The 12657-nt window shown below is 39.8% G+C and overlaps 1 protein-coding gene across 2 annotated transcripts; it reads right to left on the bottom strand.

Annotated features, from left to right (window-relative positions):
- Positions 1–2182: 2182 nt before the first annotated feature.
- On the bottom strand, positions 2183–12045 carry plp2b (proteolipid protein 2b). 2 transcript variants are annotated; one of them, XM_021616454.3, is made up of 5 exons: positions 11794–12045; positions 5214–5369; positions 4835–4933; positions 4556–4670; positions 2183–3448 (listed from the first exon to the last, which is right to left on the bottom strand). In XM_021616454.3, the coding sequence occupies exons 1-4, from the start codon at positions 11887–11889 to the stop codon at positions 4566–4568; spliced, it is 456 nt and encodes a 151-aa protein (XP_021472129.1). In that variant the 5' UTR covers positions 11890–12045; the 3' UTR covers positions 2183–3448; positions 4556–4565. The 2 variants fall into 2 exon arrangements, with proteins under 2 accessions (XP_021472129.1, XP_021472128.1); XM_021616453.3 differs by having other exon boundaries at positions 4574–4670.
- Positions 12046–12657: the final 612 nt, after the last annotated feature.

Below are 12657 nucleotides of genomic sequence, written 5' to 3'. Positions count from 1 at the left end.
ACTTCCAAAGTTGTGGCAAAATGGCTTAAGGACAACAAAGTCAAGGTATTGGAGTGGCCATCACAAAGTCGGGACCTCAATCCTATAGAAAGTGTGTGGGAAGAACTGAAAAAGTGTTTGCGAGCAAGGAGTCCTACAAACCTGACTCAATTACACCAGCTCTGTCAGGAGGAATGGGACAAAATTCACCCAACTTATTGTGGGAAGCTTATGGAAGGCTAACCAAAACATTTGACCAAAGTTAAACAATTTAAAGGCAATGCTACCAAATACTAATTGAGTGTATGTAAACTTGTGACCCGCTGGGAATGTGATGAAAGAAATCGAAGCTGAAATAAATCATTCTCGCTACTATTATTCTGACATTTCACATTCTTAAAATAAAGTGGAGATCCTTACTGACCTGAGACAGGGAATTTTAAAAGTTAATGTCCAAGTCAAGAAAGCTTACCAGCAGCCAGCATCACTTGCCGCAACTGGTAATGTTACTCGTTGGTACTATTTCAGAGCCTTGTCAGATATTAGGAGTTGAGAACTAAAGTTCACATCGTTAGAAAATCGATATTTCCCTCTTTATAATAAAACATTTGTTTAGTCTGTTGTTGCTAGAGATATTCATAAAAACATTCAAGTAAAACATTTATAGTACATTTTCGAAGGCTGGTTTCCCCGGTTGAATACCAAGGTTCTAAAGGCAGACCAGCTAAGATAGCTGGTCTTATCTGGTCTTAGCTGGTCTGCCTTCTGGCAAGGTTGGAAGACTTTAGGACATGGGTATTCAACCGGGGAACCCAGCCTTCGAAAATATGTATTATAAATGTTTGATTTGAATATTTTTATGAAGCTAGCTACTCTAACTTGATTGATAGCCTGAAATGGCTTCTTGGTAGCTAGTTATGAGGTTGGGAGATAGGTTCCCAATCTGGGCTAGCTAAAGCCGTCTTCATAAAACTGCTGAGGGGCTAGTAAAAAAAATAAAAGAAGTGTCCCCTAAGGGGGATGATGCCTCTTGAGTGAACCACAGAGGAAGGTAACCTGATTGCAATACTGTGAAATTAATGAATCTTCTAAAAAATATGGGTTTTCTTCTAGCTGGGTACTCATACTAGGCCCTAGACATACCATACGCATCCCCTGACCAATCCAATCTCTGTTCCAACTTAGACCTACTGTACAGCATCTTTACATGAAAAAGTGACTATTCACAGGAGTTCATGTTAGGCCTATATACAGTATATTTTTACTTGAGCCAACCATGCACATATGGAGTTCCTGTAGGGGCCCCATTCCAACATGAATTTTCCCAGATTAAGACTTTGCCAGCTTGTGACACATATTTCTAGCATATTTTCTCACTATGATGAGACTAGGTATTAATGGTGGACTTTATTCTAATGTAATTTAAAATCTCTGTTGAAGTGTTTTTTCCAAATAATGGTCCAACATGAATGAAATTGTTTGACGCCAATGAGCAAACATTTTTGTATTAAGGAAGGAATAACTGAGTTGCACAAAAAATATATATATTATATTGGCCAGCATGCAAATGGTCAAAGAGGTTTAAGCCAGTATAACTCCCAGCACGGTGTGGGTACTTGTTGGATCAGCTGAAGGGTTGTTGGAGAATTTGGGAAAAGTAAAAGAAGAACCAGATATATATTTGTTTATGGTCTAACAAAAGGCCTACAAAGGCTCATGGGGTTTACTGAGGAGGATCAACCAAAGACAGTGAAAAAGGGCATGTGTTTATCTAGTTTCCTGAAAATCATACTAAATATGTTATTTAGGTCCAGTCAAAATCTAAATGATTAGTAATTGTTGATAGTATTTTGCAGCATTCCATTTTATTGCGATTATTGGGCCCATTTGTGAAGAAAATAAAGTACAGAATGAACCCTGGTCATGTTGAAAGGGCAGCTGCTTCCATCTTGTGGTAGCTTTAAGAGACAGCCCTCAGGTCCTTGTACTTGTGCATGCCACAAACCAGTGTACACAGTTGTTAGCCTGGCTAACCAGAATCAATGCTCTGGCCAAACGCTACTCCACGCCAACTGAGGTATGTAGCAAACGACAGAGAAGCAGAATATTTTTGTGGAAGTCATCAGGCTAGTAAGTACTATGTATATAACAACAATGTGATTATATAATTTGTAATAGCAGTTATTAGAGAGGTTCATAATTATTTAGAGAAACAAATGGCTTTTATTGTGCAAAGCATTGTGAATGCCTCAGTGTTTCAAAACACACAAAAAGGATGAAACAAGAAATAAAAAAATCCTGTTAGAAATAAAACATTGAGGCCAAATTATACCTTGAAACATTAATTTTATATTTCGGAGGCAAGGTAGCATTTACTAAAGCATATTAAAATAACATATGGATCCTGAAATGTCAACCACACAATTGATAAAATAATATTCTCTGCTAATTAATTTAACTGCTAATTCTAAATAAACAATTTTCTAAGAGTTTACTATAACCGCATACAGACTGTCTATATCCCTTAACAACGGTGCACTTACTGAGGTAACATTTCTCTTGTACAACACAAAATGGCATTAAAATATATTTTTTACCATTGGTTAAAAAAACACACAAATACAGGCAAGAAACACACAACCTGAGTTAGATTTGTGAAAACCAGGATGATGAAAACATGTGTGTTTCCTATGGCAAGAGTAGCCTACTAACGAGAAGTTCTTTGGTGGCAAAGGAACATCTAACCTTACTATGGGGGCAGAATGAATTTGGCTAAATTTACGGCTAAATTTGACCAGCACAATTATAATATATTACAGCGCGAATATTGAGAGGGCTTTGCCGCTGAGGTGAAATGTTGATGAAGCAGAAAGATAGAATGCTGTTTGAAGTAATTTGTACTAAAACTGCAAAGGTAAACAGCTGATGTTACATTTTAATGTTTTATTAATCTGAGCACCTCTATGGATGTAATGCTACAATTTCATTACTAATAAACCAAACCTTTAGTAGTGGATGTAATACAAACAGACATCTTTTGACACATTAATTAATTAATTAATTAATTAGATCAGAAAACAAATGTATGAAAACTGACCAAAGCTTTTCACCTCCTTATGCTGCATAATATTTACATCTTTCCCTTTTCGGTAGATGGTAGAATTGTACACAGAGACTAGAATAACCCTTTGTCAAGGGAATCCCTCCTGGAATTGACATAATTATTTTGAACACGCAGATCTCAATGCAGTAACATTCTCCTCTGGGTCAGCTATAGATGTACTGCAGATGTTTCTCTCTTCTGACCCTAACATTGGTTAATTGCTGCTATTAATCTCTTCATTTGAGAATCATATTCCTTCCAATCTGCTGCACTTCTTTCTCTCTTCATTTTCGACTCCTCCTGCACAAACTTCCTTTTTCTTTTTTTGGGGGGGGGGTATAGCTTTGAGTGCTTAAACTCTGTCGTCTGTAAACAAAGCAGAGAATAGAACAAATCAAATTAGGTGAGAAAATGTCTGTCAAAACTGTAGTTGGGTCGTTCCACGAAATGAGTGACTTGAGTCCCTTTGATATTTTAAGTAAAAATTGTGCACCAATATTGCATTTTAAATGCCCGTTAGATTAAATTAAGTGCCCTTTAATATAGACCACATGGAGAATTCAATAAATCAGATTTTCGATATAAAGACGTGCTAAAGTGCCAAAATTCAGCAATGTGGTTCAGATTGGCGCCCTCTGTGCACCCTCTGTGCACCCTCTGTGCACCCTCTGTGCACCCTCTGTGCACCCTCTGTGCACCCTCTGTGCACCCTCTGTGACTTCTAGGAAGATTTTAATCCACTTAACCCCAACATTTCTCCAAGTTTCCATTGTAAAGCCCTAGTTATTTTGTTGCTTTGACAAAGTCATTTCTGAAGATGATTATTTATTTATTTAATGTGATTAGTGATTCACTTACATCTGTCCCTCATATTAAGGTCAACCCTGTTACGTGAACTTAACTGAAAATCTTTTTGTCCATTTTCTGGTGTTTTGTGGTGGAAAACCGAGCAGGTCAAGCACAAAACAGGGTGGCCTAGTGGTTAGAGCGTTGGGCTAGTAACTGAAAGGTTGCAAGTTCAAATCCCCGAGCTGACAAGGTACAAATCTGTCGTTCTGCCCCTGAACAAGGCAGTTAACCCACTGCCGTCATTGAAAATAAGAATTTGTTCATAACGGACTTGCCTTTTTAAATAAAAGGTAAAATAAATAAAAACACTTCCACCCTGTTACCCATATAGACAGGACAATTTGTTTTTGTGAAGCTTGCATTGCTCATCTCTGTTTCACACAAGCTTCCATTTCCCCTGTCAAAAGGGGATTTATGGCTGATTTAAGATGAAATCGTGAACCTTGTTACTATCTCCCCTGTTACTTTATTTGGCACTTACTATAGTCATTTTTATTTATTTAACCTTTTGCGATGAGAAAATGTGTTTTTTATGAAGTTGAACATGTGCTCTTTATGACAGAATGTTCAAATTACCAAGGCACCGAATTGGTGGAACGACCCAGTTCATAGCAAAGCTGCAACCTTATCTAAATCACCCACCAGTGGGCGCTGCTGTGTGCTGCCTGGTGCTCTTGATGACCAGAAAGATGGTGTAGGCATCATAGGAAAACAGGATCCCAGCCAGCAGGCCAAACACCTAAGGGAATGGAATAACTGTTAATATAAACATATTCTAAGCACCAAGTTCTACTTTTCAGTGATTAATTGGCCTGACGTATTGGAGAGCTGAAGAAGTAGGAAATTTGATGCTCTAGTTTGTTTCTATTAAAATATCTCAGGATGGTTAGACATTTGACTCACCCCTCCTGCAATACGGGCGCCGTCCCCGGCTCCACCAATCACACAGATCAGAGAGGTGATAAGGTACAGGGCTGCACCAATAGCAGCACGGATAAGATCCTGAGAGGAAGAGACCAACATTAGTGAATGATTGTACTTCTAATGGCACTTGGAAAGTCCATGGGTTACTGTCTGTTTTTATGAATGTATCTATAATTTGTGCATGTGCTTCTCTTTCTCTGTGTGTGTGTCTCTCTAGGTATGTGTGTGTGTGTGTGTGTGTGTGCGCGCGTGTTTGTCTCTCTAGGTATGCGTGTCTAGGTGTGTGTGTGCGTGCGTGCGTGTTTGTGTGTGTGTGTGTCTAGGTGTGTGTCTGTGTAAACATATATACTGTACTCACACTCCAGACCCAGTTGACCACCTGGATGGACTTGTCCATTTCCATCATGAAGACGACAAAGAAGATGATGGCGAACACCATCTCACAGATGGCCACTGCAGAATAACCTCCATACAATGATGCAGCATAGCAGATTAGGATAATAAAACTGATGAGCTGAAAGAAAATGACAGACAATTCATTTGGGGGAAAGGTAGAGTGAGAGAAAGAGGAGAGAGAGAAAAAGCCTGCATGAAAATATTCAGTGTAATATGTTTATAAAGGTACTAAATCTGTAGGGCAAAAAATGCTTTTATGCTCAATTAATCTGTAGCCGAATTGCTTGAATTTGGTATGTTATTCATAACATTTCCTTTTTAGGAAATTACTGCTACGTATCCCAGAATCCTTGGGGAACGTCTCACTGTAGTTTACAACAAACTAACAATTTGGCTCCAGATTCCTCCCTTTCCTTTGAATTAGCAGTTCAGGTTGAATGACATGATTAAAACTCATCCCAGACAGCAGATCAGCAGTGATAGGAACAGTCATCTCAGAGTCATTTCCACCACATGAAGATGGTATGACAGTTGACTTAAGACCATATTTTATCCACGATAGTCTTCTACTCCAAGACCCAGGCTGAGTGAGACCAGGGGGCAGCAATGTCAAATGGACAGACACCATCACTGCCATGTCACACACAAACACTAGCATCTCCCACATCAAACAGGACACAATAAACACCGTCTATACGGGGTTAAAGACCCTGTGGTGATGCAACGAAGTACACAAACAACCGAGGCTGTCACAAAACACATGCAACAAAAAACATAGTAGTTAACATAGCCAATCAGTTTAGAAGCCGATATCACACTGGGTAGTTTCCCAGTGCTGGGATTGATCTTTTTTATCCTAAACATTTACATGTCTTTCTTTAACATGTTGCTTTAATTGTATTTACAGAGGGGACTGTAACAAGTCAAGAATGCATTTTTCCATCAGAAAAAAAAAATCGGCTGGCATTCCCTTCAGTCCATTCCAGTGAAATAGGGTCAGTGTGGAGAGTACATAAACTTGGACAGCCCACAGTGTAGCAGCAACACCAGCCCTTACTGAATCTCTCTATTGTTGCTGCTGTTGAGCTATGATTCTGGGTGGGTAGATATATTTAAATACAACCACAGGCAGGTTTTGAAAGAATGGTCACATTTCATGGTGAAACTTGACATCACAAAGCCTTTGTGAGGATGACAAAGATGTTACTGACTTAGATGTTCAGGGAAGATATTGGAGATTGTCAACTTTGCTTGCAGTTGCAAAGCTACCCTTTTTTCATTGATTTGAGGGATAAAATAATTATATTGGCTATATATGAACTGGCTTACTGCCACAGAGCAGTAAGCTAAGTTAGGGCAAACCCAGTCAAAAGTGTGGTAGTAGCCTACAGATGATGCAATAAGGTGCCCCCTCCCCCCTTCCCGGCACACATCAGTGCTTCGTGTGTTCCAGAGACTGGCACGAGCTGCCTCTGTGCACTTGTGGGGTGGCCGGGGCGAGGGGCCTACACAATGAGGCTCTATTCTATTCTGGCCTCAGCCAGCTGCTCTAAGGGTAACCGGCTAATGAAGAGGCCGTCACATGGAGAAACACCCACTATCCAAAAGCCCTTCACAACAAAAAAAGGGCCTGCGATGTTGACATCTCACTGTTACACCACAGGAAAAACTGCTCCATTTCTGACCAGACTGAAGACCCAGATGGAATCTGTTCAGTCCTCCATATGCTGACTATGGAAAATGACCAATATTTTGTCAATGATTACAGTCAATATATTAACAATCTAAAAACAGGAGCAGAGTGGCAACCAAAAACACAGAGAGATGTAACTATACACACAATCTCACACACAAAGAAATGCCAGGAAAAGCTCAACTGATGTTTCAATGGAACTAGCTTCTCTGAATAGTATCGGGATGAGAGGCAAAATACCATTTCTAAGCACAGTAATAGGAACAGAACAAGCTACTGCAATGCCTACATTACTCAGCTTACATGAAACGATTGCTCATCATCCAGGGAGAGTCACACTGACTATGTTTCACTTTGACATTAGCTAGCTTTCACAGAAGCATGTTCAAACCCAATGAACCAATTAATTGTTTGCGCTACAAAAGGTAAAAAGCATATCAAACATTCTTCGTCCCAATTAAGTTTCTATGTGAGAATTGGCAGAACAATCTGAGATACCAAAAATATTTTGGGGCTATGCTGGCATGGAATCACCCTTTTGGAATATGGCTTCCATAGACCCATTTAAGTTCAGAAGCCATGTACCATAGTGTCAGTGTCAATCCTTTACAGTACATGGGGTTACTATGAAACGGTGGGTGAGGAAATGAGTATTTCCCGACTGATTAATGATGGTACTTCCTGTGTATCTCACATCACATGATCCTCCTCTTCCTGCTGGAGTATTCTTTGCTCTGTATGAACTACAGTATGTAAACTGTCTGAGACATCTACCATCTCTCGTCCTGTGACTTTCATACTTTCTCCCGGGCTGTTGTGATGCTCCACAAGGGGGGTCATCCAACTGACCTGTCTCCAGCAAGGTGTGAAACTGTCCTTGAATGCCAAGCCAGGTCATATAGAGTTGCAATATAAGCGATTCCTGCATTCTTTATCCCAGGCTGCAGCAACCTCACACATCTCTGGAATTTCCATTACCTCTGCAAAGCACTGAAACACTGACCTCTGGGATCTGAGTCTAGGAACCCCCTTGCTAAAATAAACTCTACACATACACTACATGACCGAAAGTATGTGGACACCTGCTCGTCTAATATCTCATACCCAAATCATGGGCATTAATATGGAGTTGGTCCCCCTTTGCTGCTATTACAGCCTCCACTCTTCTGGGAAGGCTTTCTACTAGATGTTGGAACATTGCTGCGGGGACTTATTCAGCCACAAGAGCAGTAGTGAGGTCGGGTACTGATGTTGGGCGATTAGGCCTGGCTCGCAGTCGGTATTCCAATTCATCCCAAAAGTGTTCATCTGTCAAACCCAGAATCGTCCGTCTGACTACCAGATTGTGAAGCGTGATTCATCACTCCAGACAACGCGTTTCTACTGTTCTAGAGTCCAATGGCATTGAGCTTTACACCACTCCAGCCGACGCTTGGCATTGAGCATGGTGATCTTAGGCTTGTGTGCGGCTGCTCGGCCATGGAAACACATTTCATGAAGCTCCCAATGAACACTTCTTAACAGTTCTTGTGCTGACGTTGCTTCCAGAGGCAGTTTGGAACTCGGTAGTGAGTGTTGCAAACGAGGACAGAAGATTTGCAGTAATATTTTACACACACATGAATGCACCCATAAGCAATCATTTCTGATGAAAATGTGAAAAATTGGTGGATATAGGGTTTTGGAAAGAAACTCTTAACATTCTAGAACTCGCTAGAATGATATTCTGTTCCATTTTATGGGAAAGCTCAGTCTGTGAGTTACCACCCCCTTTAGAACAGAACACCTATCATACCCAATAGTGCTTATCTTTACAAAAGGAGAGATTCACCAGTGCTGACTTCTTAGGGCAATGACAACACTGAGCAACAAGATAGACAATCAGTATGCATGCAACAACTCCACCAGAGTAGTGGGATGGTCCTCTTCAATGCACTTAGGCATGGGTAACAAAGCCCCCAAAGGACACTTACTACCCTACAATACATCTCATGGATGTAGAGCACATTAAAAGGGGTCTACTGTGTACAAAGACACTTGGCCTGCTTGAAGTTATTCATGTCTATTCCTGGAGTGTTTTTACATACATCCTGGTTAACTCAATCCAGATGGGTTTAGCATAATGTTGAAGGAAAAAAAACGTAGTTTGATTGGCCTGTGCATAATTTTGGATGTCATCTGCAGTGCATTCCCCTTTCCATCAAACCATGTACCCACTTTGTCTCTCTCTGGTTGTGCTCAACAGTTGTGTTTGTTCTACATTTGATGGGCTCTTGTGTGGGCTGGATTTTAAATGTCCATATATGACTGGACATAGGCTACAGTTTGCTGCTAAACCTTTACTTGAATTTGGCCACAGTTACATGCTAAAACAGACCGGACAAGTCGCGTGTGCGAGCACTGCAAAATAAATGTACACATACATGTTATTCAATTATTGCACCCACACTGCTCGCGCGTGTCAGCAAGCTCATGCATGGCCAGGTCGCTAAAATAGAAATTGGTTCTATTTGTGACGCTCAACGTGCTGCAAGTCTGTCCTCTTCCATCGGGTTTTCAGAAGCATATACCCACGTGGGGGATTGAAAGATGAACTTAGGTCCATTCCGGTCAGTTGTAGTAATGCTGTAAAGTTGGTTGCCAACTGCCATTAAAGTACAAAGAAGAAAAGCTATATAAAAGTCCAAAGAAGAAAAAGAAACGTGAAGGAAGGAGGATAGATGACGAGAAACAAATTCGGTTTACAGTTTTATCTGTGGATTAATTGTCAAAGTAGAGGACCTTGTGCATTTCAGGTAAAATAACAACCCAATGTTTATATACCAGGGCAAATAAACAAGCAACAGCCAACTAACTAGCTAAATTGGCATAAATGTTTAATGCTTTTTGACCTGTCCCCAAATTAATATAATTGGTTCAGTGTTTGTTTTGATATTTCAACCTGTGTGTCCTGATCGCTTCTGGTGTGGGTGAACAAAATCAATGTGCGCGCAATGGTGCACGTGCATGTCCAGTTTGGTCAGCTTGTTAGTCTACATAACAAGGTTTTCATATTTTTTAAATTCTTATTCATTTTTCTATTTTTATTTGAAATTCAGTTTAAGTTCTTTTTAGACCTGATTTGCTAGTTAAAAAAAATTAAAAATCAGTGTTAGGGACAGAAAGCATGCGTGGGTAACAGGATCACAATTTTACTTAAGATTCTGATGATTATCCACATTTATTCAAAGTCAAATTTCGAAGTTGGTCCAAAAGTCAAATTTCATAGGCGTTTTCAAAAGCCTGGTTTGCTGCTGCAGCTGCCACTCCTTTATTTGGCTCCTCCTACATTAAATTCCAAATAGTTAAATTAAGGATTCAGGTCTGGAATATCCCCATGAAATTGATTGAAATTAAATGGTTGGTATGCAGATGCGGCATGGACATTTCACCATTAAAATTTTAAGAATTATTATTTGTATTAATTGACAGTGAGAAATGTGAAGGGAGGGTGACCTCAAAAAATGTATTGGTAAAGTAGAGGTAAAGAAAAACATCTGCAGAATGTGATTCGGATCTCCAACTCTGGATAAAATTGATCCAGGGGGGCGGGGCAGTTACCTAGGAGCCGCAGCCTCAGCCTTAATTTATAAAGTCAACCTCAATGTGACTTGGATTTAAAATGAATATTGTTGAGACCGGTACAAAAAAATATGGTGGAAGGAAAAGCTCTCTAGCCCATATACTAATCCAATGCTTTTTACATTTAGTAGTACATGTAAGAATCAAGTTAGCTACATTTTTTCCCCTGTTAGCTTGTGATAGTGATGCATAAATTAGGCCTATTTGAAACAATCATCTCCTGACCACATTTTTAACAGCCACATTCAGTAGCATGAAACCCCCCCCCCAAAAGCTTGAAACTCCCATTGAAAATCCCATTACAGTTTAGATCTTTTATCTGAACATAATTTATGATGGTTATTTTATTTTTGTTTGTTTTGGGGTCAAAGATAATAATTTCAGTATGGTTTTAGTTTTTTAGATGTTTGTTAATCATTTTAATTTCAGTTGACTATAATAACCTTGCTACATAACGGAACATTAATGAGCACAACATCAAAGAGAAGAAGCTGTACACATTTACAAGCTAGGTAGTAAATGTGTAAAACAAATTCAGCACACCTTATCAATCTTAGGGAGAGGTCTGTCATCCTTCCATGACTAATTGTCACACATAATCATAACTCTCATGGATATCCTGTAGTATGTGACCCTATGTACACTGATTTTCAATCTAAACTTGTCAGCGTTTGAATGTTGCGTGCCAAATGAGGGGAGATTCACGCACAACACCACAGAAGTGACAGGTGGAAGCTCTTAACCCTTGGCCTACAAACCCAGCCCTTGGCCTGGCCCCTACCTCCAAGAGCACATGGTTCTCATTCTAGGTCCAGTTCCTTTAAGTCCAGATAACTGTGTCAACGATTTTAAAATGGCCCCATTCATTATCATGCCATGATCAAATCATTGGAATACCATCATGGAAATACTCACAGATCTGTATTGCAAAAACAGCTGTAGATAAATGAACTACACCCACATAGCCTATTCAGTTATGATCTAAGATACATTTTTGTAAAGTAGTAGGTTTACTTATTGCTTAATAGAGGCCTATGCTAAGGTTATGAATGCAAACCTAAAGTAGTATGTCATCATAACAAGGATATATTCTAGGGAATTATATCATATTTCTAGAACAGAGCTTTCATTCATAGTTTGGAAACTCCTAGATAGCAGTACGTTTAGGTTGCAGCAGTAGTCTACTCCTTGTGTATAAGGCTTTAAGAGTAAATCGAAACAAACGTACTATTTCTGCAGCAAGAATAGTTCCTTTTCGGGTCTTCACGTAGCCCTTGAGTTTCTCCAGGCAGCCCGCAGCGACACTGGCCTCTGTATCAGCCATAACGAAATTAAATGTATAATTTACCAGTTAAGTATAATGGCTGAATATTGCAAAGTTGCACAACTCAACGAAGACACAAGTTACATTCAGTAAGGAAAAAGCGGACTGCTGTTGCCTCCTAACTTCGTTTTTTTTTCTTCTCTCCAACTTGCGACTCCTTCGAATGGGTGAGTAATGGCAACTTCCTGGACTAGAGAACAAAATTGGAAGGAGGGAGTAAAGACGGGCAAACGGGGCGTTGGCTTTAACTTTTCTCTAGAGATTTAGGTGGTGGTGGTGGAAGACAGTTTGCTCCAACTGTTGCTGTGATTATAACTGTTTCTGTGATTAATTTATGGAAGTTAATTATCGTTCATTAACATTATAGCCATCAGCAATATGTTTTCTCAAGTTCAGTGGGCAGAAACTAATGGAAAGCATTAGACATGTCCTATGCAGTTGCTGTGTGACAAGCCTCTCTTTGCTTTGGCAACACCGTCGACTATGTTCTTGACAACGTAACTAGAACTGCCTGCTGGTGCTGTTAGGCACATACGGGAACCACTTCGTAGTGCGCAGCTTTCTCACCCAGGGGTTGTGAACAGTTGTTTTTAGAGCAAACAGATTCGGAACAGTTGCCCATGGCTATGCATGACACGTTACCTTTTTGTAAAATGTGTTGTTTCATTTACTTTGCTCTATGCAGAATATAATTGTATTGTTCATGTATTGTTCATAAGAGGGGCAATCTCAGTGGTGTAGTGGAGGGTATACCCACTTATTTTTCAA

This window comes from Oncorhynchus mykiss, chromosome 9, assembly GCF_057628025.1.
Source record: "Oncorhynchus mykiss isolate SJ-2025 chromosome 9, ASM5762802v1, whole genome shotgun sequence".
Lineage (NCBI taxonomy): Eukaryota > Metazoa > Chordata > Actinopteri > Salmoniformes > Salmonidae > Oncorhynchus > Oncorhynchus mykiss.
The sequence above is the reverse complement of the archived record's forward strand: the minus strand, read 5'-3'. Positions and strand labels throughout refer to the sequence as shown.